At 44.3% G+C, this 18,380-nt stretch overlaps 1 protein-coding gene across 1 annotated transcript; it reads left to right on the top strand.

The window, feature by feature from the left end:
• Window positions 1–7,860: 7,860 nt before the first annotated feature.
• On the top strand, window positions 7,861–13,129 carry gja10b (gap junction protein alpha 10 b). Its single transcript, XM_041975704.1, has 2 exons — window positions 7,861–9,286; window positions 12,788–13,129. The coding sequence occupies exons 1-2, from the start codon at window positions 7,901–7,903 to the stop codon at window positions 12,824–12,826; spliced, it is 1,425 nt and encodes a 474-aa protein (XP_041831638.1). The 5' UTR covers window positions 7,861–7,900; the 3' UTR covers window positions 12,827–13,129.
• The last annotated feature ends 5,251 nt before the right edge of the window (window positions 13,130–18,380 follow it).

Genomic DNA, 18,380 nt, shown 5'->3' with positions numbered 1-18,380 from the left:
GTGTCCCTGGATCCCACCGTGGCCACCATCCTTCTGCCTCCACAATAATAATACAGACCGTTCCTGGTCCATGAGCCAATTAACTCATGACCTTTCAACTCCATTCTGTTACACCACATAGACTCTATTTCTCCCAAGTATACACCAACACCCAAAGCTTCAGTTGGGAAGTTAAAGCCGGTGTATTTAGCTTTGCCTTTATAGGCCGTGAATGGTCCTGAGTGGAATTTGACACTGGTGGGTACAGACACGCTAGCGTAGTGCAGCTCGGTGGGGTGGCCATCTTAGACAGAATAAGGGCCTCTGGTTAGGTGAAGATTGAGGGGGCTGAGTTGGTTGGGGCTGTATGATGGAAATCTGTCCCTGTTACATCTACACCTAAAGTGTGATAAAAGGACTGCTCATACTTTTCCATATCCAGGCATTTTGGGACGGACAACAATAGATGGTGTCCTCCAGGAGAACCCCAGCAACGCTAATTAAGAGGGGATTCAGTCCTATCCCTGGGCCTGTAAATGCTCCCCTACTTAAAGAAATGTTCTTTTGCAGTCCCTGCTGCCACTGCAGGTCGGGGGTCGCTACCCACCCGTCTAGTCTGACACAAGTCTACCTGGAAGGTGGTGGTGGTCCCTCTTGGATATGCTAACTCCACTCCACCATACCTGTCCAGACACTTGTCCTGTGTGCTAATTATCACCCGCCTTCCTTTCCTTTCCAATCGGCCTTCAAATTCCCCCCATAACCAAAGAATCAATAACACCAGGGCAGCCGACCCTACACACAACACACCCATAAACCTCCAATTTCTCCACAAGAACTTGGTCCCTCCATGTTGCTCTGGTCGTCCTTGTGCTCTGATGCTACCAGTAACTGAGGAGCTGTAAACCTTCTATCCCAAGAGCTTCCTCGTTCTGTGACCTTAATTCTGTGGACTGTAAAAATGCAACAACAAAACGTAGAAATGCACTTAGCCTACATTAATCGAACTAGGCAATTAGCTTTTATCATCATCTACCTGATAATAGAGGTCAGACCTCTCCACCGGGGATTATTCTGCCCCTGTTTTGGTAGGAGGGTCTCCACCCGACGATCCCGACTCCCTTGTCCCTTCCTGCTGCTGTTCCAGGATGTCCTTTAGGTTTCTTCCTGGTTCTTCAGTGGGGGCACACTGGCTCCAGTGGTACCAAGTGGATCCCCTACCCTGGAGCCTGACCGCACAAGATGTTGTCTCTAGCACCTTGAAGGGTCCTGTCCACCTGGGTTCTGACCACTTTTTTTTGATGGGCTGTAACAGCACCCACTCAGCAGTGAAGGGTTCATTCGGTTCCTTCCTTAGTTGTTTTCTGGTCTCTCACCTGGCATCCGAACCCTGTAACCGGAGCTCTAAGATTGTTATAATGATCTTGATACTTACCCACTTCTGTGGCTGGGCTTCAATTGCAGCCCAGCACTTGGTCCTGGAAATTGACGACCTGTGAGGACCTCACCTGTACCTGAATTCACCGATGCCCTTACACTCATCAGGGCCATGGGCAGAGCATCCACCCAGTAGGTGCCAGTCTGGGCACACACCTTATCCAGCTTCTGTTTCAGATTAAGATTCCTCCTTTCCACCTTCCTCTGGGATTGGGGGTGATACACTGTACCAAAGGCATGTTGTAACCTCAACATATTTTCCACAGCTTGTAAATCCTTATTTTTGAATTGTGTCCCATTATCTGACCGGATCTTTTCAGGAAAACCCATGCCTTGGAATGTAATGGTTTACCAAACCACTGTTTGCTCTCCTCTGTTTTAGATGGCCAGGCCTCTGGCCATCCAGTATAGATGTCTGTATACACCAGCAAATACCTGAAACCCTTCACCCGTTCTCTCCCATGTCAGTGAAGTCCAGTAGTATCTCTGAGCCCGGTGCTGGCCGTAAAGGAAATATACCCATCGCTGGTTTAATGGTTTAGGGTTATAGAGGGTGCATATCTGACAGCTTTTCACAAAGTATTTCGTCATATTGGAGGAACAGGTGCTGCCAATGACACAGATTTCTTTCCATCTGTTTGTGCCCCACATGTCCCATCCCATAGGCTTCTGCCAAGACCCGTTGTCTGATCCCTGCAGGGAGGACTGGTCCCCTATCCGGTCCTCTCCACATATTACCTGCCTTGAGGGCTCCCCTTTGTTGCCACAGTGCTACTTCCTGTGGGGATCCCCCTTTTGTGTTTCAACAATCGTCTCCTCCGATATAACTAGGCCCCATACGCCCTTAATTTACCAACAAACTGATGTACCTTCCTGTTTATTTTAATATTTTACATTATCCCAGGTAAGAGTAAAATTATTCATAAAACACTCAGATTCTTGCACGACTGAACCCTGGAGGTGACTGCTTTGGCCTCCCGCTGTGAAAACAGTCGTCATCAGCCGTGTGATAACATGAAATAAACAACACAAATGTACATGCTGATAATTCTCTCCACCTGTAGAAGTTTATCCCAAATGTCATAAGGGTCAATACCATGTGTGATGCTGAAATGTAAATACACACATTTTACAAAAGAGATTTAGTGTAGATGTCTCCTCCTGCAGACAGATCCATGTCCTCAGTCCTGCTTTCCAGGAAAATTAGCAGCATTATGAAACAGCAACCAGCCATTGTGGAAGCACCCTGGAGAAGAACCTGCCGGAAGAAAAGTTCATTCAACATCAGTCGTCTGTCTTCAGGTTGGAGTCAGAAAACTTTGTCAAAGTCTCGTCACTCAGAAAAGCCGAGCAGGTCAATTTTCCTGCATTCATGATGATCCTTAAAGTTTATTTTGAAATTGTTTGGAAAACATGAATTGTTTTCCAATTTCTTATTAATGCTTTTAACTCCAAGATGATATTAACTTAAACCCAATTATTTCTTTGAATAACGTGTCCATCATCAGCCAAGTTTGCTCGAGCAGCTTTTTCTCTTTTATTCTTTTCACAAATCTTTTTTTCATTTATTTATTTATAAGGGAATTAGTTTAGAATATCCATGGATATCAGACCACTATGAAAGAGGCTTTATTTTATTCCGGTATCTCTGTGTTAATTTTATAGTGCGTTTTCTTGTGTTATTGCAGAGATAACAATGACCTAAAATAATTTTACCTGCATCAACATTCGTTGTTTCAGTGTTTAAGGTTTTCTTGATTTTATTTAAACTAATTTGCATACAGTTACGTGTGCTGCCAGTTAAAAGAGGAGCTCCTTTACTTTAATTTCCATTTATTCATCAGCATTTTCTTCAAGTTTTAGGAAACTTCCCTCTAAGCGATTTATTTATTGATTCATGTCATTTCAGACAGATTTCAGATCCTTAGTTTGCTTGACTGAAATCGATCAGTTTGTATGTTTAACAGCAGTTTCAGATTCAATTCTTGTTCAATATAAATTACAGATACAGAACCAAGATTATAAAACCTTAATTTAAACCGATTGTGAGCAAAAATAAAATAATCAGGACCCAGAGACACACAAACAGTTTTAGTGCTATTCACACACACACTTGAAGTTGTCAGGAAATCAGAGGACTTGCAGCCTGCATCACCACACAGAACCAAGCAGGGAAACCACCGTTCGGTATTTACATAAATGCACAAAAGGATCCGAATGTTGGCATTTACTCCTCTGGCAGGAAGGTTTTACTCACTCTCACTACAAATGAGAGAAATACCATCTTATTAGATCCTGGAGCCGCAACTGGACAGGGAGAAAATATAAATTCATGTGTCAGTGAGTCACCAAAACAATGTTTTGAAGGGATCAAATAAAATATTATTTTTTTTCATCTTGTTTTTATTTACTTATCTTTTTTTTGTCAAAGGTGTGTCAGTCCATGTTGGATATCTGAGGAAAAGTTGTTGTCACCAGCTCACTAAACATGTTCTGTTTGTAAATTGTGAAAACAACACAGGGTTAGTGAACACGTCACGTGATCAGTACCAAGCAGCTGCTTCATTGCAGTAAGCGCGGAGTTCTAGGAGTTTCTGACCGTTCCTCCAGAGGCGCATTGTGAGGTCAGACACTGAAGCTGGACCAGAAGGACTGGCTCTCAGCCTCCGCTCCAACTCATCCCAAAGGTCTTCTATCAGGTTGAGGTCAGGACTCTACAGGAAGATCAAGCTCATCCACACCAGACTCCTCATCCAGTCATGTTGGAACAGGAAACAGTTCCCGCACCGTTCCCACAAAGCTGGGAGCTTTGTGTTCCTTTCACTGGAACTAAGGGGCTAAGCCCAGCTCCTGGAAAACAACCCAAATCCATGATGCCTCCACCACCACCTTAGCACAATGCAGTCAGACCAGTAAATACACACACACACACATATATATATATATATATATATACATATCAGCTCTGATGCGGTCAGACAGCCATATTTAAAAAAACGTGAGCTTGTTGGTGCTGAAAATCCGTTTGATTTTTCAAATTCTTGGTTAAAAAAACTCCTAAGCATCCAGCTGAGGAGACATTGCTACCAGATGTACCTTACCTTATTTTACAGCTACCTGGTCGATGGACAGTCGCCCTTCACAGGATCAGAATTAAAAGCATAAAGTCAGATTAGAGCTTTATAAATATTTTTTGCAGGGTGGGAATCAGACTTTCAGCTGTGGAAAGTTCCCAAATAAAATTTTTCCTCTACATGTCAAAGCTGAGTAGAAGCCAGCAGATGCAGTGACGTTAGCGTGATGTAAAGATTAGGGACGTCCCGGAGAGATATTTAGGAGTTAACGTTACTAACAATCACTGTTTGCTTTACTGAGACCACGAAGGAAAATACATGTCCAGTTTTTCATTACCACTGAAACCTGCCGTCACCGTGGCGATCCAGGGCGGAGGCTGGATCAGTCGAACATCCACTCATCACTGTGGCAATCAAGGGTGGAGGCTGGATCAGTAGAACATCCACCCATCACCGTGGCGATCCAGGGTGGAGGCTGGATCAGTGGAACATCCACCCATCACCGTGGCGATCCAGGGTGGAGGCTGGATTAGTGGAACATCCACCCATCACTGTGGCAATCAAGGGTGGAGGCTGGATCAGTGGAACATCCACCCATCACCGTGGCGATCCAGGGTGGAGGCTGGATCAGTCGAACATCCACCCATCACCGTGGCGATCCAGGGTGGAGGCTGGATTAGTGGAACATCCACCCATCAACGTGGCGATCCAGGGTGGAGGCTGGACAGTGGAACATCCACCCGTCACCGTGGCAATACGCGGTGGAGGCTGGATCAGTGGAACATCCACCCGTCACCGTGGCGATCCACAGTGAAGGTTGGATCAGTGGAACATCCACCCATCACTGTGGTGATCCAGGGTGGAGGCTGGATCAGTGGAACATCCACCCATCACTGTGGCGATCCGTGGTGGAGGCTGGATTAGTGGAACATCCACCTGTCACAGTGGCAATACGCGGTGGAGGCTGGATCAGTGGAACATCCACCCGTCACTGTGGCGATCCAGGGTGGAGGCTGGATCAGTGGAACATCCACCCGTCACCGTGACAATCCGTGGTGGAGCCTCAGCCTCAGCTATATGTCCGTTAGCAACGTGAAGTGTCTGATCCAGTAGTAACACAGTAACGGTAAACCCCTGGAGTTTGCTGCACTTAGTAACGCGTCGCCTTTAGTTTTTATTTTTCTTAATCAGTGTTTAAATTTTTTTTACTGCTCGTCTTTCAGCTCTTGTTGTTCTGTTGCTGCTGCAGTGATTCCCTGCAGATAAGCAGGTTAGCAGGGAGAACATTTGTTTTAAAGCGTCCAGTCTGCGTTCCTGACTCGTTCAGCAGGACGGCCTCATCAGCTGGTGCTTCTGTGGCAGACTGATCATCTGATCACTCTTCATGACTGAAGTTTATGTTCTGAAAGCTTGAGTCCACCTCATCTCCTCCAGGTAGCCCACACAGCTAGCCCTAGCCCCACCCCCCTGGATTAATGGTATAATGGCTGCACAGAACAGGTCATACAGGCGGGAAAACACCTAATAGGATTCATCACGTACAGAGAGTGCCTCCATGATGCACCTATTAATACAGACCTCTACATCTTAGCCCACTTGTTGCTTCTGGAGCGAGACAAGAGCAACACCAAGATCCAAAGACCTGCACATTAGGTAAACAGGTGTCTCTTGTTTCAGTAGGACTACACGTATAAATACAGGTTAAAAAAGTATCAGAACACCTGGAGGTGGGTTACAACTGGCTAAAAGTGACACATTGTGGACTTACTGGATTGTGTGTTGGTATAATCGTGATGTGAGAGAAAAATGAAAGATAGGAGCTGACTGGAAGACTGGACTCCACTTTCCCTCCTCCAGCTTTGGTTTTGTTTTCTTTCATCAGACTAATTTTACCCACTTACAGGATTTGAAATGACTTCTAAAAAAACACTGGTTTCCATAAATCTGCCATTTTATGTGCAATATTAATCTGAGAAGTAACTACACTCCCACTTTCTAAGATACACCCATTCCTCTGAGTGTTAATATAGATATATAATCAGCCATCACATGACTGGTTTGATAGTAAGAAAAATAAGCTCTGGTTCCCATCGAGGTCTGCAGAACAGCATCTCTGAACACAACACGTCCAGCCTTGAAGCAGATGAGCTACAGCAGCAGAAGACACACCGGGTGCCTCCTGCCAGCTAAGAACAGGAAACTGAGGCTACAATTCACACACACTCACCAACACTGGACAATAGAAGATGGAGAAACGTTGCTGGTCTGATGAGTCTCCATTTCAGCTCCACATTCAGATGCTAGGCTCAGGATTTGGTGGAAACATCATGAAAACATGGATCCATCCTGCCTTGGATCAACGCTTCAGGCTGCTGCTGGTGTAATGGTGGGGGGAGATTTTCTTGGTCCACTTTGGGCCCCTTAGTACCAACGTGGCCTGGTTTAACCAGCACAGCCTACCTGAGTATTGTTGCTGACCATGTCCATCCCTTTATGACCACAGTGGAGCATCTTCTGATGCTACTTCCAGCAGGATAATGCACCATGTCACAAAGCTCAGATCATCTCCACCTGCTTTCTAGAACATGACCATGAGTTCACTGGACTCCAACGGCCTCCACAGCCACCAGATCTCAGTCCAGTAGAGCAGCTTTGGGATGTGGTGGAACGGGAGATTCTCATCATGGATGCAGCCGACAAACCTGCAGCAACTGTGTGATGCTGACATGTCAATATGGAGAAAACCTCTGAGGAAGGTTTCCACCACCTGCTTCATCTATCACACCAGGATTAAAGTGGATTAGGGTTAGTTAGGGTTAGTTAGGGTGATTTGAGGTTGCTAGCATTCACTGCATTTGATCCTTTAGATTGGACGATAGCCCGCATGAAACATGACTTCATCTGGTCTAAACAACAAAACCAGCTGATAACTGAAGTAAAGTAAAACTGCTGCAGCCTCAGAAAAGAGGAAAATAAAGATTATTTCAGCTACTTCGTGTCTACAAAGAGCAGAAAAAGCTGAAAGTGTGCGTGGATGTTTATCGACGTCTCCGTTGGTGCTATTTCCAGTTTAGTGTCCTGATGAAAGTGTGGCAGGATGAAACTAACCTCGGGGAGTTTTAGGGTCATGTGGAGGATCAATAGATCCAAACTGTGGTCCTAGTTTGCCTCTGCAGTGAAACAGTGTGAGCCAGAGCTAACAGCGGACCCTCACAGTAGTAAAGAGACAGCAAGCGTTGGCTCAGATGGATGTGCTGGTCTCTGGAAGCTTTATGGATGAACAGCAGCAAGGATCCTAGAAAACGTGTAAGTAAAACTTCATTCGTTGCTTTTTTCATTTATTTGGCTTTAAACTTACAAACTGCTTGAATGATTCTTGATTCACTGACAGCTGATGGTAATGTGAGAAGATGGGGGATTGGAACTTATTGGGAAGTATCTTGGAAGAAGTCCACATCCACTCCACCATCGTGGGGAAGATCTGGCTCACCATCCTCTTTATTTTCCGGATGCTCGTGCTCGGCGTTGCAGCGGAGGACGTCTGGGACGATGAGCAAAGCGAGTTTGTCTGCAACACGGAGCAGCCTGGCTGCAAAAACGTCTGCTACGACCAGGCTTTCCCCATCTCCCTCATACGCTACTGGGTCCTGCAGATCATCTTCGTGTCCTCCCCCTCGCTGGTGTACATGGGCCACGCTCTGTACCGTTTGAGGACCCTTGAAAAAGAGCGGCACAGGAAGAAGGCTTGTCTGAAAGCTGAGCTGGAAGGGACGGATCCGGTGCAGGAGGACCACAAGAGAATCGAGAGAGAGCTCAGGAAGCTCGATGAGCAGAAGAAAGTGAGGAAAGCTCCGCTCAGAGGCTCATTGCTTCGTACATATGTTTTCCATATCCTGACCAGGTCTGTGGTGGAGGTGGGCTTCATCATAGGTCAGTGTGCTCTCTATGGCGTGGGACTGTCTCCGCTGTACAAGTGTGAGCGGCTGCCCTGCCCCAACAGCGTTGACTGTTTCGTCTCAAGACCCACAGAGAAGAATGTTTTCATGGTTTTCATGCTTGTTATTGCTGGAGTTTCTTTATTCCTCAACCTCCTGGAGATTTTCCATCTGGGAGTAAAGAAGATCAAACAAAGCTTGTATGGATATAAATATGGAGATGATGACAGTGTGTGCAGGTCAAAGAAAAACTCCATGGTGCAGCAGGGTTGTGTGCTCAGTAACTCCTCACCACAGAGGCTGATGCAGCTCACACAGATGACCTGCTCTGCTGTGTCTGATCCTCATGTGGAGGTGCTGCCTTTTAATGCGGCCTTACTGGCCAATCAGGAGGCTTCCTGCTCCACCCAGCAGCCGGCATGCATGCCCAGCCACATGGACATCCAGGGTTTGCAGCATCTTGGCGCTGTGGAGCGGCGTCACACCCTGGACACCAGGAAGCCTTCCTGCAGCAGCGAGGAGTCGAACGGACCTCGCGGTTCAGGCAAGCCGCACTATGCAGGACCCCGACCCACCCTGATGGCCAGCCACATGGAGATCCCAGCAGCGCTGAGGAAGCAGAGCAAAGTCAGTATTTACAAGGAGCTCAGCGACATGAGTGATTCTCCAGACAGTGACCACCATCCCACTGCCAGGAAGTGCAGTTTCATGTCCCGAGGACTGTCGGAGGCCAAGCTGGCCAGCCCGTCTGACAGCGGGGCCTCTCAGAGCGGGACAGATGCCGAGGCCCAGCACCTGCACCAGGGGGAGAGTCCAGCAATGACCCCGCCTCCTCCAGCCGGTGGGAGGAGGATGTCCATGGTGAGGACATGTCCATACTTGTTCTTATATCAACTTCATCTGGATATCAGGCTGACAAGTTTTACTTACAGGTTCAGATAAATTATCTAAGTGTTTCATGCTGTTATCATTAAATAGAGCAGAAAGCTTCTTTATGCAGCACATCTCAGACTGTTCAAAGTGCTTTACATAACACGATAAAAGCATTACAGCAGGGGCAGAGGAAGCTTTACATTATCAACAAACAAAAAGAAATGAAAGTAGTTAAATAAAACTTAAAACTTCCAGAGTGATAAATTCTTTTCATGAAAGGCAGCAAATTCGCCGGTTTTTAACCTGAAGCAGAGTTTGTTCCACATGCTCTACAGCAGTGATCAGCAACCCATTTAAGCCCAGGACGTCGTAGTATCGCATGGCTGGAAGAAAAGATCAACCCTGCTGACGTGTTGCGAGAAGCAGACCGTCCTGATCATGCTCACAGGTTCGCATGCATCAAACACTCTGGTCCAGCTTTCAGCTGTGATCAGAACATCCTGGAGCCCTGGTAGAGCAAGGGTCCGCGTATGTTCCTGAACTCTTATCAGTGTGTGTGAGCTGTTTCCCACCTAAGGAAATTATTAAAAGTAAAACCTGCAGTGAGCAGATCATACAAAGAACCAGGTAATGTGTTTAGCAAATGCACCTTCAGGTGAGAGCAGTTCTGTTTCCTGTATCGTTTCTGGCCGAACGGATGCAGTCCTTCAATCCATGTGATGCCTAAACACTGTGAGGCCCTTGTAGTTCAGCTCCTAACCACAGCTGGTCTGAGGCGGTCTAGGAGGTGTGAGGAGTGGGTTTGAGATGAATGCAGCAGCATCTTCCACTGCCTGACCTCTGCTGCCGGTCTATCCACTCAGCACTGCTCAGGGTGAGAATCATGGCCGTCTCTGATGGACTGGGACATTTCCTCCAGGCTGGGAAAGTCTCACCCTCCCTTTCTGGAGATGTGTGATCCAGAGCTTGGCCTTGAATGCCTTTGCAGTGCTCTTCATGTGGGGGAATTGTCGGTCTTGGAGCTCCCTGCTGAGTGGCTTCAGTCAGAAAGCCAGGTCCAGCAGCCTCTGATACGGCCTCCTGATCCATAGTTCTCACATGGAAAAGATGCAGCTTTACATACGTGTTGGATTTGGTGCTCAAATGAAGGTGGGACGCAAAGTTGACTTTAGCTGGAGAAAGTTGGTGGTCACTCTCGTCTCCTCCAGGCAGGTTGTTAGGGCGTCTGGCCCGGTGGTGGACAGTAGCTGTACTACTTATGTACATTTTTTGAGTATCTGTACAAATATGTAAGTAACCCCAGGGTCAAGTAACAAAACAAATACTCTGATAGAGACTTGAGTATTAGTTTTTTAGGAACATTTGTAGGAAGCTTGTCTCTCGTCTCTTTTAGGCCTGTTGACTCGACACTTTCCACGTAAAACGCAGGAAGATGCAGCGGCAGCGGAATGAAAACTCCGTCCCTGCCGGAGAGAAGAGGACCAGAGACCACGTGATGCGCATGCCAGAAGCGTGGCGTGTCGACCGCTGGTTATCTCCGCTCTTCGCTTTACTCCAGAAACAGCTTCTGCTTCAACAGACCAAATAAATTAAAAAGATGCAGCAACACAAACACGACACGGAGGTCGACACGACTTGGCAGGTTAAGCAGAGCCATAAGACGGAAGAGGTCATCGTTGCCAAACGATTCCACTTTCCACTGACTTGCCCTGCGTTGTTAGAAAATGTGCCCCTGGAGGCCATTGTTTCTACGTTTTTATCCACCCAAAACTCTGTTACCATGGAAACAAGAGGCCAGAACGTAGCAAAACTTTTACGTTTTTCTGTTCCAGCATTGTGGCCTAAACAGGCCTTCAGCTCACAATCAGAGTCATGAAAACAAGCCATTCTGGGTCTGCGTAGCTCTCTCGCCTTCATTCAAACAAAACTCTGAAACGGAAGAAGGAGGAAGTGAAGCGGAGAAAGCAGCCGAGGTCATGTCTCAGAAATGCTTCCTACAAGTTTAAAAGTCCTGTGTTCGAGCAGAACCTTTCACAGTTACCAGGCTCACTCGGAAAACTACAGCAATGTACTTAACTCAGCTTTATTTTTAAAGCCCTTTAAAACAACCACAGTTGAAACAAAGTGCTCTACATTAACGGATAATGTACTGACATTAGAACATGTACTTAGTACTTTTGAATACTTGAGTATTTTTAAAAGTACTTCAGTACTTTAACTTGAGTAAAACTTTGACAGCAACTTGTAGCTGAGTAAGATTTGACTGCTGACGTTGACTCGGGTACTGGAGTTGAAGACTTTGTCCACCGCTGGTCTGTCTGGAGGTAGAGCTCAGTATCATTGGCATAGCAACAGAAAGAGGTTCCCCGCTTGCCGACAATGTGGCCCAGAGAGATCATGTGGATAGGAAACAGTGAAGGACCGCACAGGTGGCCTAAATTAAGCCTCCCCCCGGTTCTAGAGTCCAGTCTGCAGTTGGTTGAGGGGGATGTTCTGGTTACAGTGTGGAATGCAGCCGAGCAGGGAGGGTCTGTCCTGGTCTGCAGCATCATCTCCAGACAGCTTCTCATTGCTGCCCTTTAACCGGCTCAATCACTCTGCCCGACACACCGACAGCTGTAATCAGAATAGGTTCATGTCACTGGAACCACTACAGGAAAGAGCTGTCTCTACTGCATGGAAAACATAAGAGCTCACAATAACCTGACCTCTGCAAACCTACCCACGTCTCCTGTTAAAGACAGTGGATGTCTTCTGCCCCCTACTGACTGAGGAGACGTTCTGCAGGGTAGAGCCCTGTTCGCCTGATGATCCTGTTATTAATAAATTAATCGAGGTTTAAAGTTAAAGTATGTAATGCAGCTGTTCAGAAGGGTGAGCAGAGAGAAACCCACTTCCTGGACCATCTGGACCATCCCCTGGAGAAATCCAGTCACACATCTTCACATCAGAAACTCTAAGGTTTTACTATCTAACTGAATAAGTCGAGCATGTTTCTACCCGGGGAGACATTTTTAACGTGTTCCTAATAACAGCAGGCTTCTGCAAACAGCTGCTAGGTGTTCCTGTTAGATGGGTGAAGATGAGGGTTTATATTAGTAAAACAGTCATTTTCTTCATGTCTTCTAGCATGTAAGATCTACAGAACCAAGACCCACGTGGACACAAGATCAGTTTTTAGGGTTATGGCCTGTAAGAAGAAGCAAAGCTGCCTGTCAAGCCATTAAGACAATAACAAGCTTTTAAGCTAAATAAATAAATAAATGGTACCCATCATTATGTTTTTATTTGTTAATCCTGGAAAACCTGCAGTATGAAACAGAATAAAATGCTATGTTTAGTTATTTAAATCTTTTATTGGACTTGTCAACATAATCCAGGTTACTGTGTTTGGTTTTTAACTATTTCTAACAGTGATGAGGACAATAAGCTGCTAGTGGGGCTGCATGTGTGTGTGATCTGAACAATAAAACACTTTTTGTCTTGCAGAGCATGATTCTGGAGTTGTCATCCATCATGAAAAAGTAAACTAAAAGTGAAGAGTTTGGGCCTTGAGAAGATGTAGACATCAGACCACCAAGCCAGCATCATCCCGACTCTCTGCAGGGACGCTGCTTACTGTAGCGGGAGGCTTCAGCACGCCACCAGCATCAAACAGCCGACACACACTTCACTCCATCAGCACTAGTCAGCATCTGCTTAGCTTTACCTGGACAGACGGCCATTTTGCTCCTCAGATTTGTAGATAGTTTTAGAGAAGTGAATTCAGATGTAGATCAGCTGTTGTGTCAAACATGTTTCCTCATAAACCAGAACATGAAACAGGGTAAAGATGTTTGACAGGAGATTGTAAAGGATTGTAAAACTGACCAGAAAAAGAATTAAAGTCTCTACATTTGATACCAGTGTTACACGGCCTATAAATACCAGCACCACCAGGACACGACGTCCTCCACCCAGTCAGAATGTAGCTACCAGGCGGAGCTGGGGGGGTTTGGGTGGGGGGACCAGAGCTGTCCTGCACCGCTTTTACAGTCACGGGTAAATATTAATGAAATATTCATCAATCAACTTTATTTATATCACGTGCAGACAGACCCAGAAACAAGACAGCCGATGAAGTCATTTCCCTCGGGATTTACTGTAGTTTTACTGGACCAAAACCAGTAGGTACTCCACATCATCTTCACCATCAGGTCCATCTTCATCAGGTCCACCATCACCGTCATCACCAGTTCCATCTTCATCAGTACCACCATCACCTTCATCACCAGTTCCATCTTCATCAGGTCCACCATCATCTTCATCAGGACCACCATCACCTTCATCATCAGTTCCATCTTCATCAGGACCACCATCACCTTCAACATCAGGTCCATCTTCATCAGGACCACCATCACCTTCATCATCAGGTCCATCTTCATCAGGACCACCATCACCTTCATCATCAGGTCCATATTCATCAGATTTACCATAATCTTTTATCAGGACCACCATCAGGTCCACCATCACCTTCATCATCAGTTCCATCTTCATCAGGACCACCATCACCTTCAACATCAGGTCCATCTTCATCAGGACCACCATCACCTTCATCATCAGGTCCATCTTCATCAGGACCACCATCACCTTCATCATCAGGTCCATATTCATCAGATTCACCATAGTCTTTTATCAGGACCACCATTAGGTCCACCATCACCTTCATCATCAGTTCCATCTTCATCAGTACCACCATCACCTTCATCACCACTTCCATCTTCATCAGGACCACCATCATCTTCACCATCAGGTACATCTTCATCAGGACCACCATCACCTTCATCATCAGGTCCATCTTCATCAGGACCACCATCACCTTCATCATCAGGTCCATATTCATCAGATCCACCATCACCTTCAACATCAGGTCCATATTCATCAGATCCACCATCACCTTCAACATCAGGTCCATCTTCATCAGATCCACCATGACCTTCATCACCAGTTCCATCTTCATCAGGACCACCATCACCTTGATTCGTGATTTTCCTTTGTTTTTGGTCTGTGTGGAACTGTAGTCCCATGTGTTTCCTGTGTCTTTTTAGCTCAGCAGCAGGTTCGAAACAGGAAATATACTTTTGCATGCGCTGAGGTGATCAAATTAATGTATAAATAAAGTTATTTTGTTATTTTATTTCTTAGTAATGTTTTTTTCACACTGTCCACCACCTCCACAACACCTTGACAAGCCAGAAGCAGCTGCAGTGGGAAGCTGCAGGACAGGTTCAGGAGATCCTTGTTTCTTCGGCCACTAGACTGTACAATAGTGATTTCGGACATGTTCCCCATAACCTAAATATTATATCTTAATGTTTAGTGATCTTATTTTTTTATTTTAATTACCTTATGATAGAATTTGTCACTGTTGGAAGGATATTGCACACAGCTCAGCAGCTGCAAAAAATGTCTAAAATAAGTTCAAATATGACATAGAAAAGACGTCCACAACGACCACATTTCGACTACAATTATCCACAATACAGACGTCCCATGGACATCAATGCAGGACGTTATTTAGATGTTGGAAAAAAGATGTCTTCTGGCGTTACAGTCTGCACATTGTGGGGACCAAAATTAGATGTCCAATATGACTTGGTAAAGACGTCGTTTAGACGACACCTTGTTTAGTGGGACAGTCACAATTCAGTTGTCGGCCTTCCTCAGAAATTAGGTCTTAAATATTGAACATGTACAATATTTCCAATTCTTGCACCACACTCTACAGCTGGTGTGCAACCAAGCATGTAGTTCGCAGTGCACGGTAAAGAGGAGGTGGAAGAACAAAACAAGGTCGCAAAAATGACTTCTCATTCAGGGTCAGGGAAAAAGGAGAAAAAGAGTAAGAGGAGAAAAAAAAGGGCGTGATATAGGTGTAGCATCCCAACTAGAATGTCACACTCAAATAACGACTGATGGCCCATTAAACAGGTTTAAACATTAAATCAGGCACACTGTAAGAGCTTAAAGCAAAATAAAACAAAATTACAACTCTCTTACATTCCACACAACAATAATCTGTGAAATGCTAGCTAGGATTAGCTGCTCGGTTAGCACAACAGGCTAAATCATACACAGCAATAAAATACACTTTCAAACAACAAACATACCTCTGCACCTTCCAGCTGGGTGCTATGAAACAAGCTGAACAGGATTCTTATTCCTTGTCATGAACAAACTATATCATTTTTCCTTTTTTACTCCCTCCTTTTTCATCTTTTCACCGCTAGCAGAAGTTGCGAGGTGTCTTGGGACCACACCCTCCTCTACAAAACAAAGACATTTAAAACAATAACTCTACAATCATAAATGTCATCCTGTGTCTCAGTGTGATGGTGTGGTATGGCAGCTGCACAGCCAGTGGTGTCGTTAGGCTTATTTTAGGGGGGCTTCAGCCCACTTTCCTAATTAATCAGGTACTGTTCCACACATTTTCTTTATACCTTTCTCTTTAGGTTCTTCTCCTGCGTGTTCTTTGATGGATCAAAATATGACAGACTACTTCTCTCAGTTAACTAATTTATTAATTACAATTGATATGAGAAATGTGCAAATACAGAATCCTGGATTCGTATTACCTGTCCCCTGGACTAGTACAATAAGGAGTCTGCTGCTGCTACAGTCAGTACTCCCTCTAACTGATCCTGGAATCCTTTATATGTCTGATTATACACAGTTTTGCTGACTAATGCTGCAGTTGCAGAAGTCTGGTTGGCTGCAGTCACAGGTCGACCACATGCAGATCTCTACAGCCTTCCTTGTGACCCCCATCCGCTTGTGTCCTAAAAAACAGGACGAAGAAGACAATACACAGACCAGCAGATTTCCTCTGGACTCTGGTTAACTTAGACATTTGCTTTAAGTGTAACATTGCACATGTTGTTTTACCAGCAGACATAATTAATCAGCCCCTCATGTTCTTCTCAGTCACCCCATATGAAGAGTCTCATTGTTGCTTAAACACACTGTTAGTAAGTATATGAGCTTAAAGATAAGAGATATTTAATATGATTAACAGAGTAAAAATATAAATTAAAATAAGTGCCACACTTAAGTAATTCCTTGATGTGTATCCCAATAAATTTATTTACACCGTCTGCAGCCTCATTTTAACCCAGAGGACTTTGACAAGACTGGACAGTCAACTGGTTTAAAGGAAGGAGTGATACCATCCATTTTTAATTTTCCTGACCATCTTTGCCAAGTTACTGTCATTCTCATGTAATCCTAATATTTCACTAACACAGCGGAGGCCCCTCTAAATGATAGTAAACTACACTATTAGAAATGCTTCCCTTTGGAGGAACCCTTCAGTACTTGTACTAATTTCTCTGGTTTTGAATTCTATGTTTATTTTATTTTCTTTGACGTTGTGTTAAAAAACATGTGTTTTATATTGGTGATGTGTTCTTTGGTACCTTTATCAGGTTCATTAGGGTTAGGGGTTATTTTGGTACATTTTTAATTTAGACAATCCTTTTTTTGAATAAGTGTTTGCTTTTCTGTTCTTTTTTTTAATGCATTCCTTTATTTATTTATTTTATTTATATTTTATATTATTCATATTATTATATAACTCCACATGACATCATCATCATTATTTCTCTGAGTATTGCAGAAAACAATCAGTTTTAAACTACACTTTAGTATAAACGTTACCAAACCAAGTACATTTAAAGCATGTTTGTTAAATGGTGAGATTAAAATTTGGTAATATTTAATATTCATGGCTTTTTAAGAGGTTAATGAAGTTTGTACCGACTGGAAAACAAAAGCCTTATTTTTCTTTGTTTTTTTTTTCTTACTGTGTGTTGTTGGTCTGTGTTCAGCATCCACTGAAGTGTCCTATGAGTAATTTCAGAGGTTTAAGTGATTCAACGCCCTGTGTTGTTGCTATGGGAATTCTTGTTGGCTAGGTAGGCTGTCCCATTTCATGAACGTTAAGCACACTTCGAGGTGTGTAGGCTCTGAATTGGGACACACCTTCAAGGTGTGTCTGTGGAGTTAAAATTAAATTGCACTGATTCAGTGATTGTTTTTTTGTTTGACCTATACACCACAATTTCACTAGCTCAATATAAATATTTACAGAATAGTTTTATTCTTCTGATACCAGTATCAGCTATTTATAATGTATAATTTAATGAATTTTACAATTGAGGAAAGTTGAGCAGAATTAGGTTCAAGTTGTTGTTGGTGTGGCCCTCTGACACAATTCAGGTTTCTCATGTGGCCCCTTGTAAAAATTACCTGCCCATCCCCGTTCTAGATCATAATTCAGAATTCATATGTCATCATCTCACCAACTGTCTCCATGGTGACAATTTCTGTCCTAAAAGCAGCAGATGTGACGACTGAAGTTAAACAGCCAACATTGATGAAGAAACTCTGATTAAACTGATGATATGGATAAAAACAACTTTTTCTTTTTATCATTGAAGTGTGTGTGTTTGTGCAGCAGTGATAAAAGTCCTACAGCAGCTTCACCCAAAGTCACCAGCTGCTGGTAAAATACATCACTGGCTGCTTGTCTGTTAAGTGTGTTTTGTATATATTACTTTTGCATCATGCATTTTGTCACCAGTTGCCATGGTGAATTCTTGGTATCGTCTTCTCTTTGTTTCGTTTTTCTGATTGGAAGGTGAAGCTAGCTCAACTGATGCTAGCCTGCTTCTTGCTTCCTGTTGGGACAAAGCCCTGAAAACCCTTTTCATGGATGTAGCTTTAGTTGTGTGTTGATGATTAATGCCCCCCTCCTTTTTTCCTGGGGGGCGGGTGTATGTCTTTTATTCCTAACATGGAAACTTGACATGTTTTGCTTCTTTCTGTGCTCTACTGTCTTTTCTGATGTGATTGTGACCTTTACAGGTCTGATGTGGTTTACTTATTGCTTGTGATGGGGGGTAAAGGTGTCTTCCTTCTTATTTTCACAGGTCTTTGTTCAGCAGTGTTGTTCTCTGTGAACAATCTCATTTCATGTTTAGTTACTTCTGGTGGTCTTGACCTGAGAGGCGGGTGTAACTGCACATTTTCTGTGATGGGC

This window comes from Melanotaenia boesemani, chromosome 22, assembly GCF_017639745.1.
Source record: "Melanotaenia boesemani isolate fMelBoe1 chromosome 22, fMelBoe1.pri, whole genome shotgun sequence".
Taxonomy (NCBI): Eukaryota; Metazoa; Chordata; class Actinopteri; order Atheriniformes; family Melanotaeniidae; genus Melanotaenia; species Melanotaenia boesemani.
This window is presented reverse-complemented; position numbering and strand designations above follow the sequence as displayed.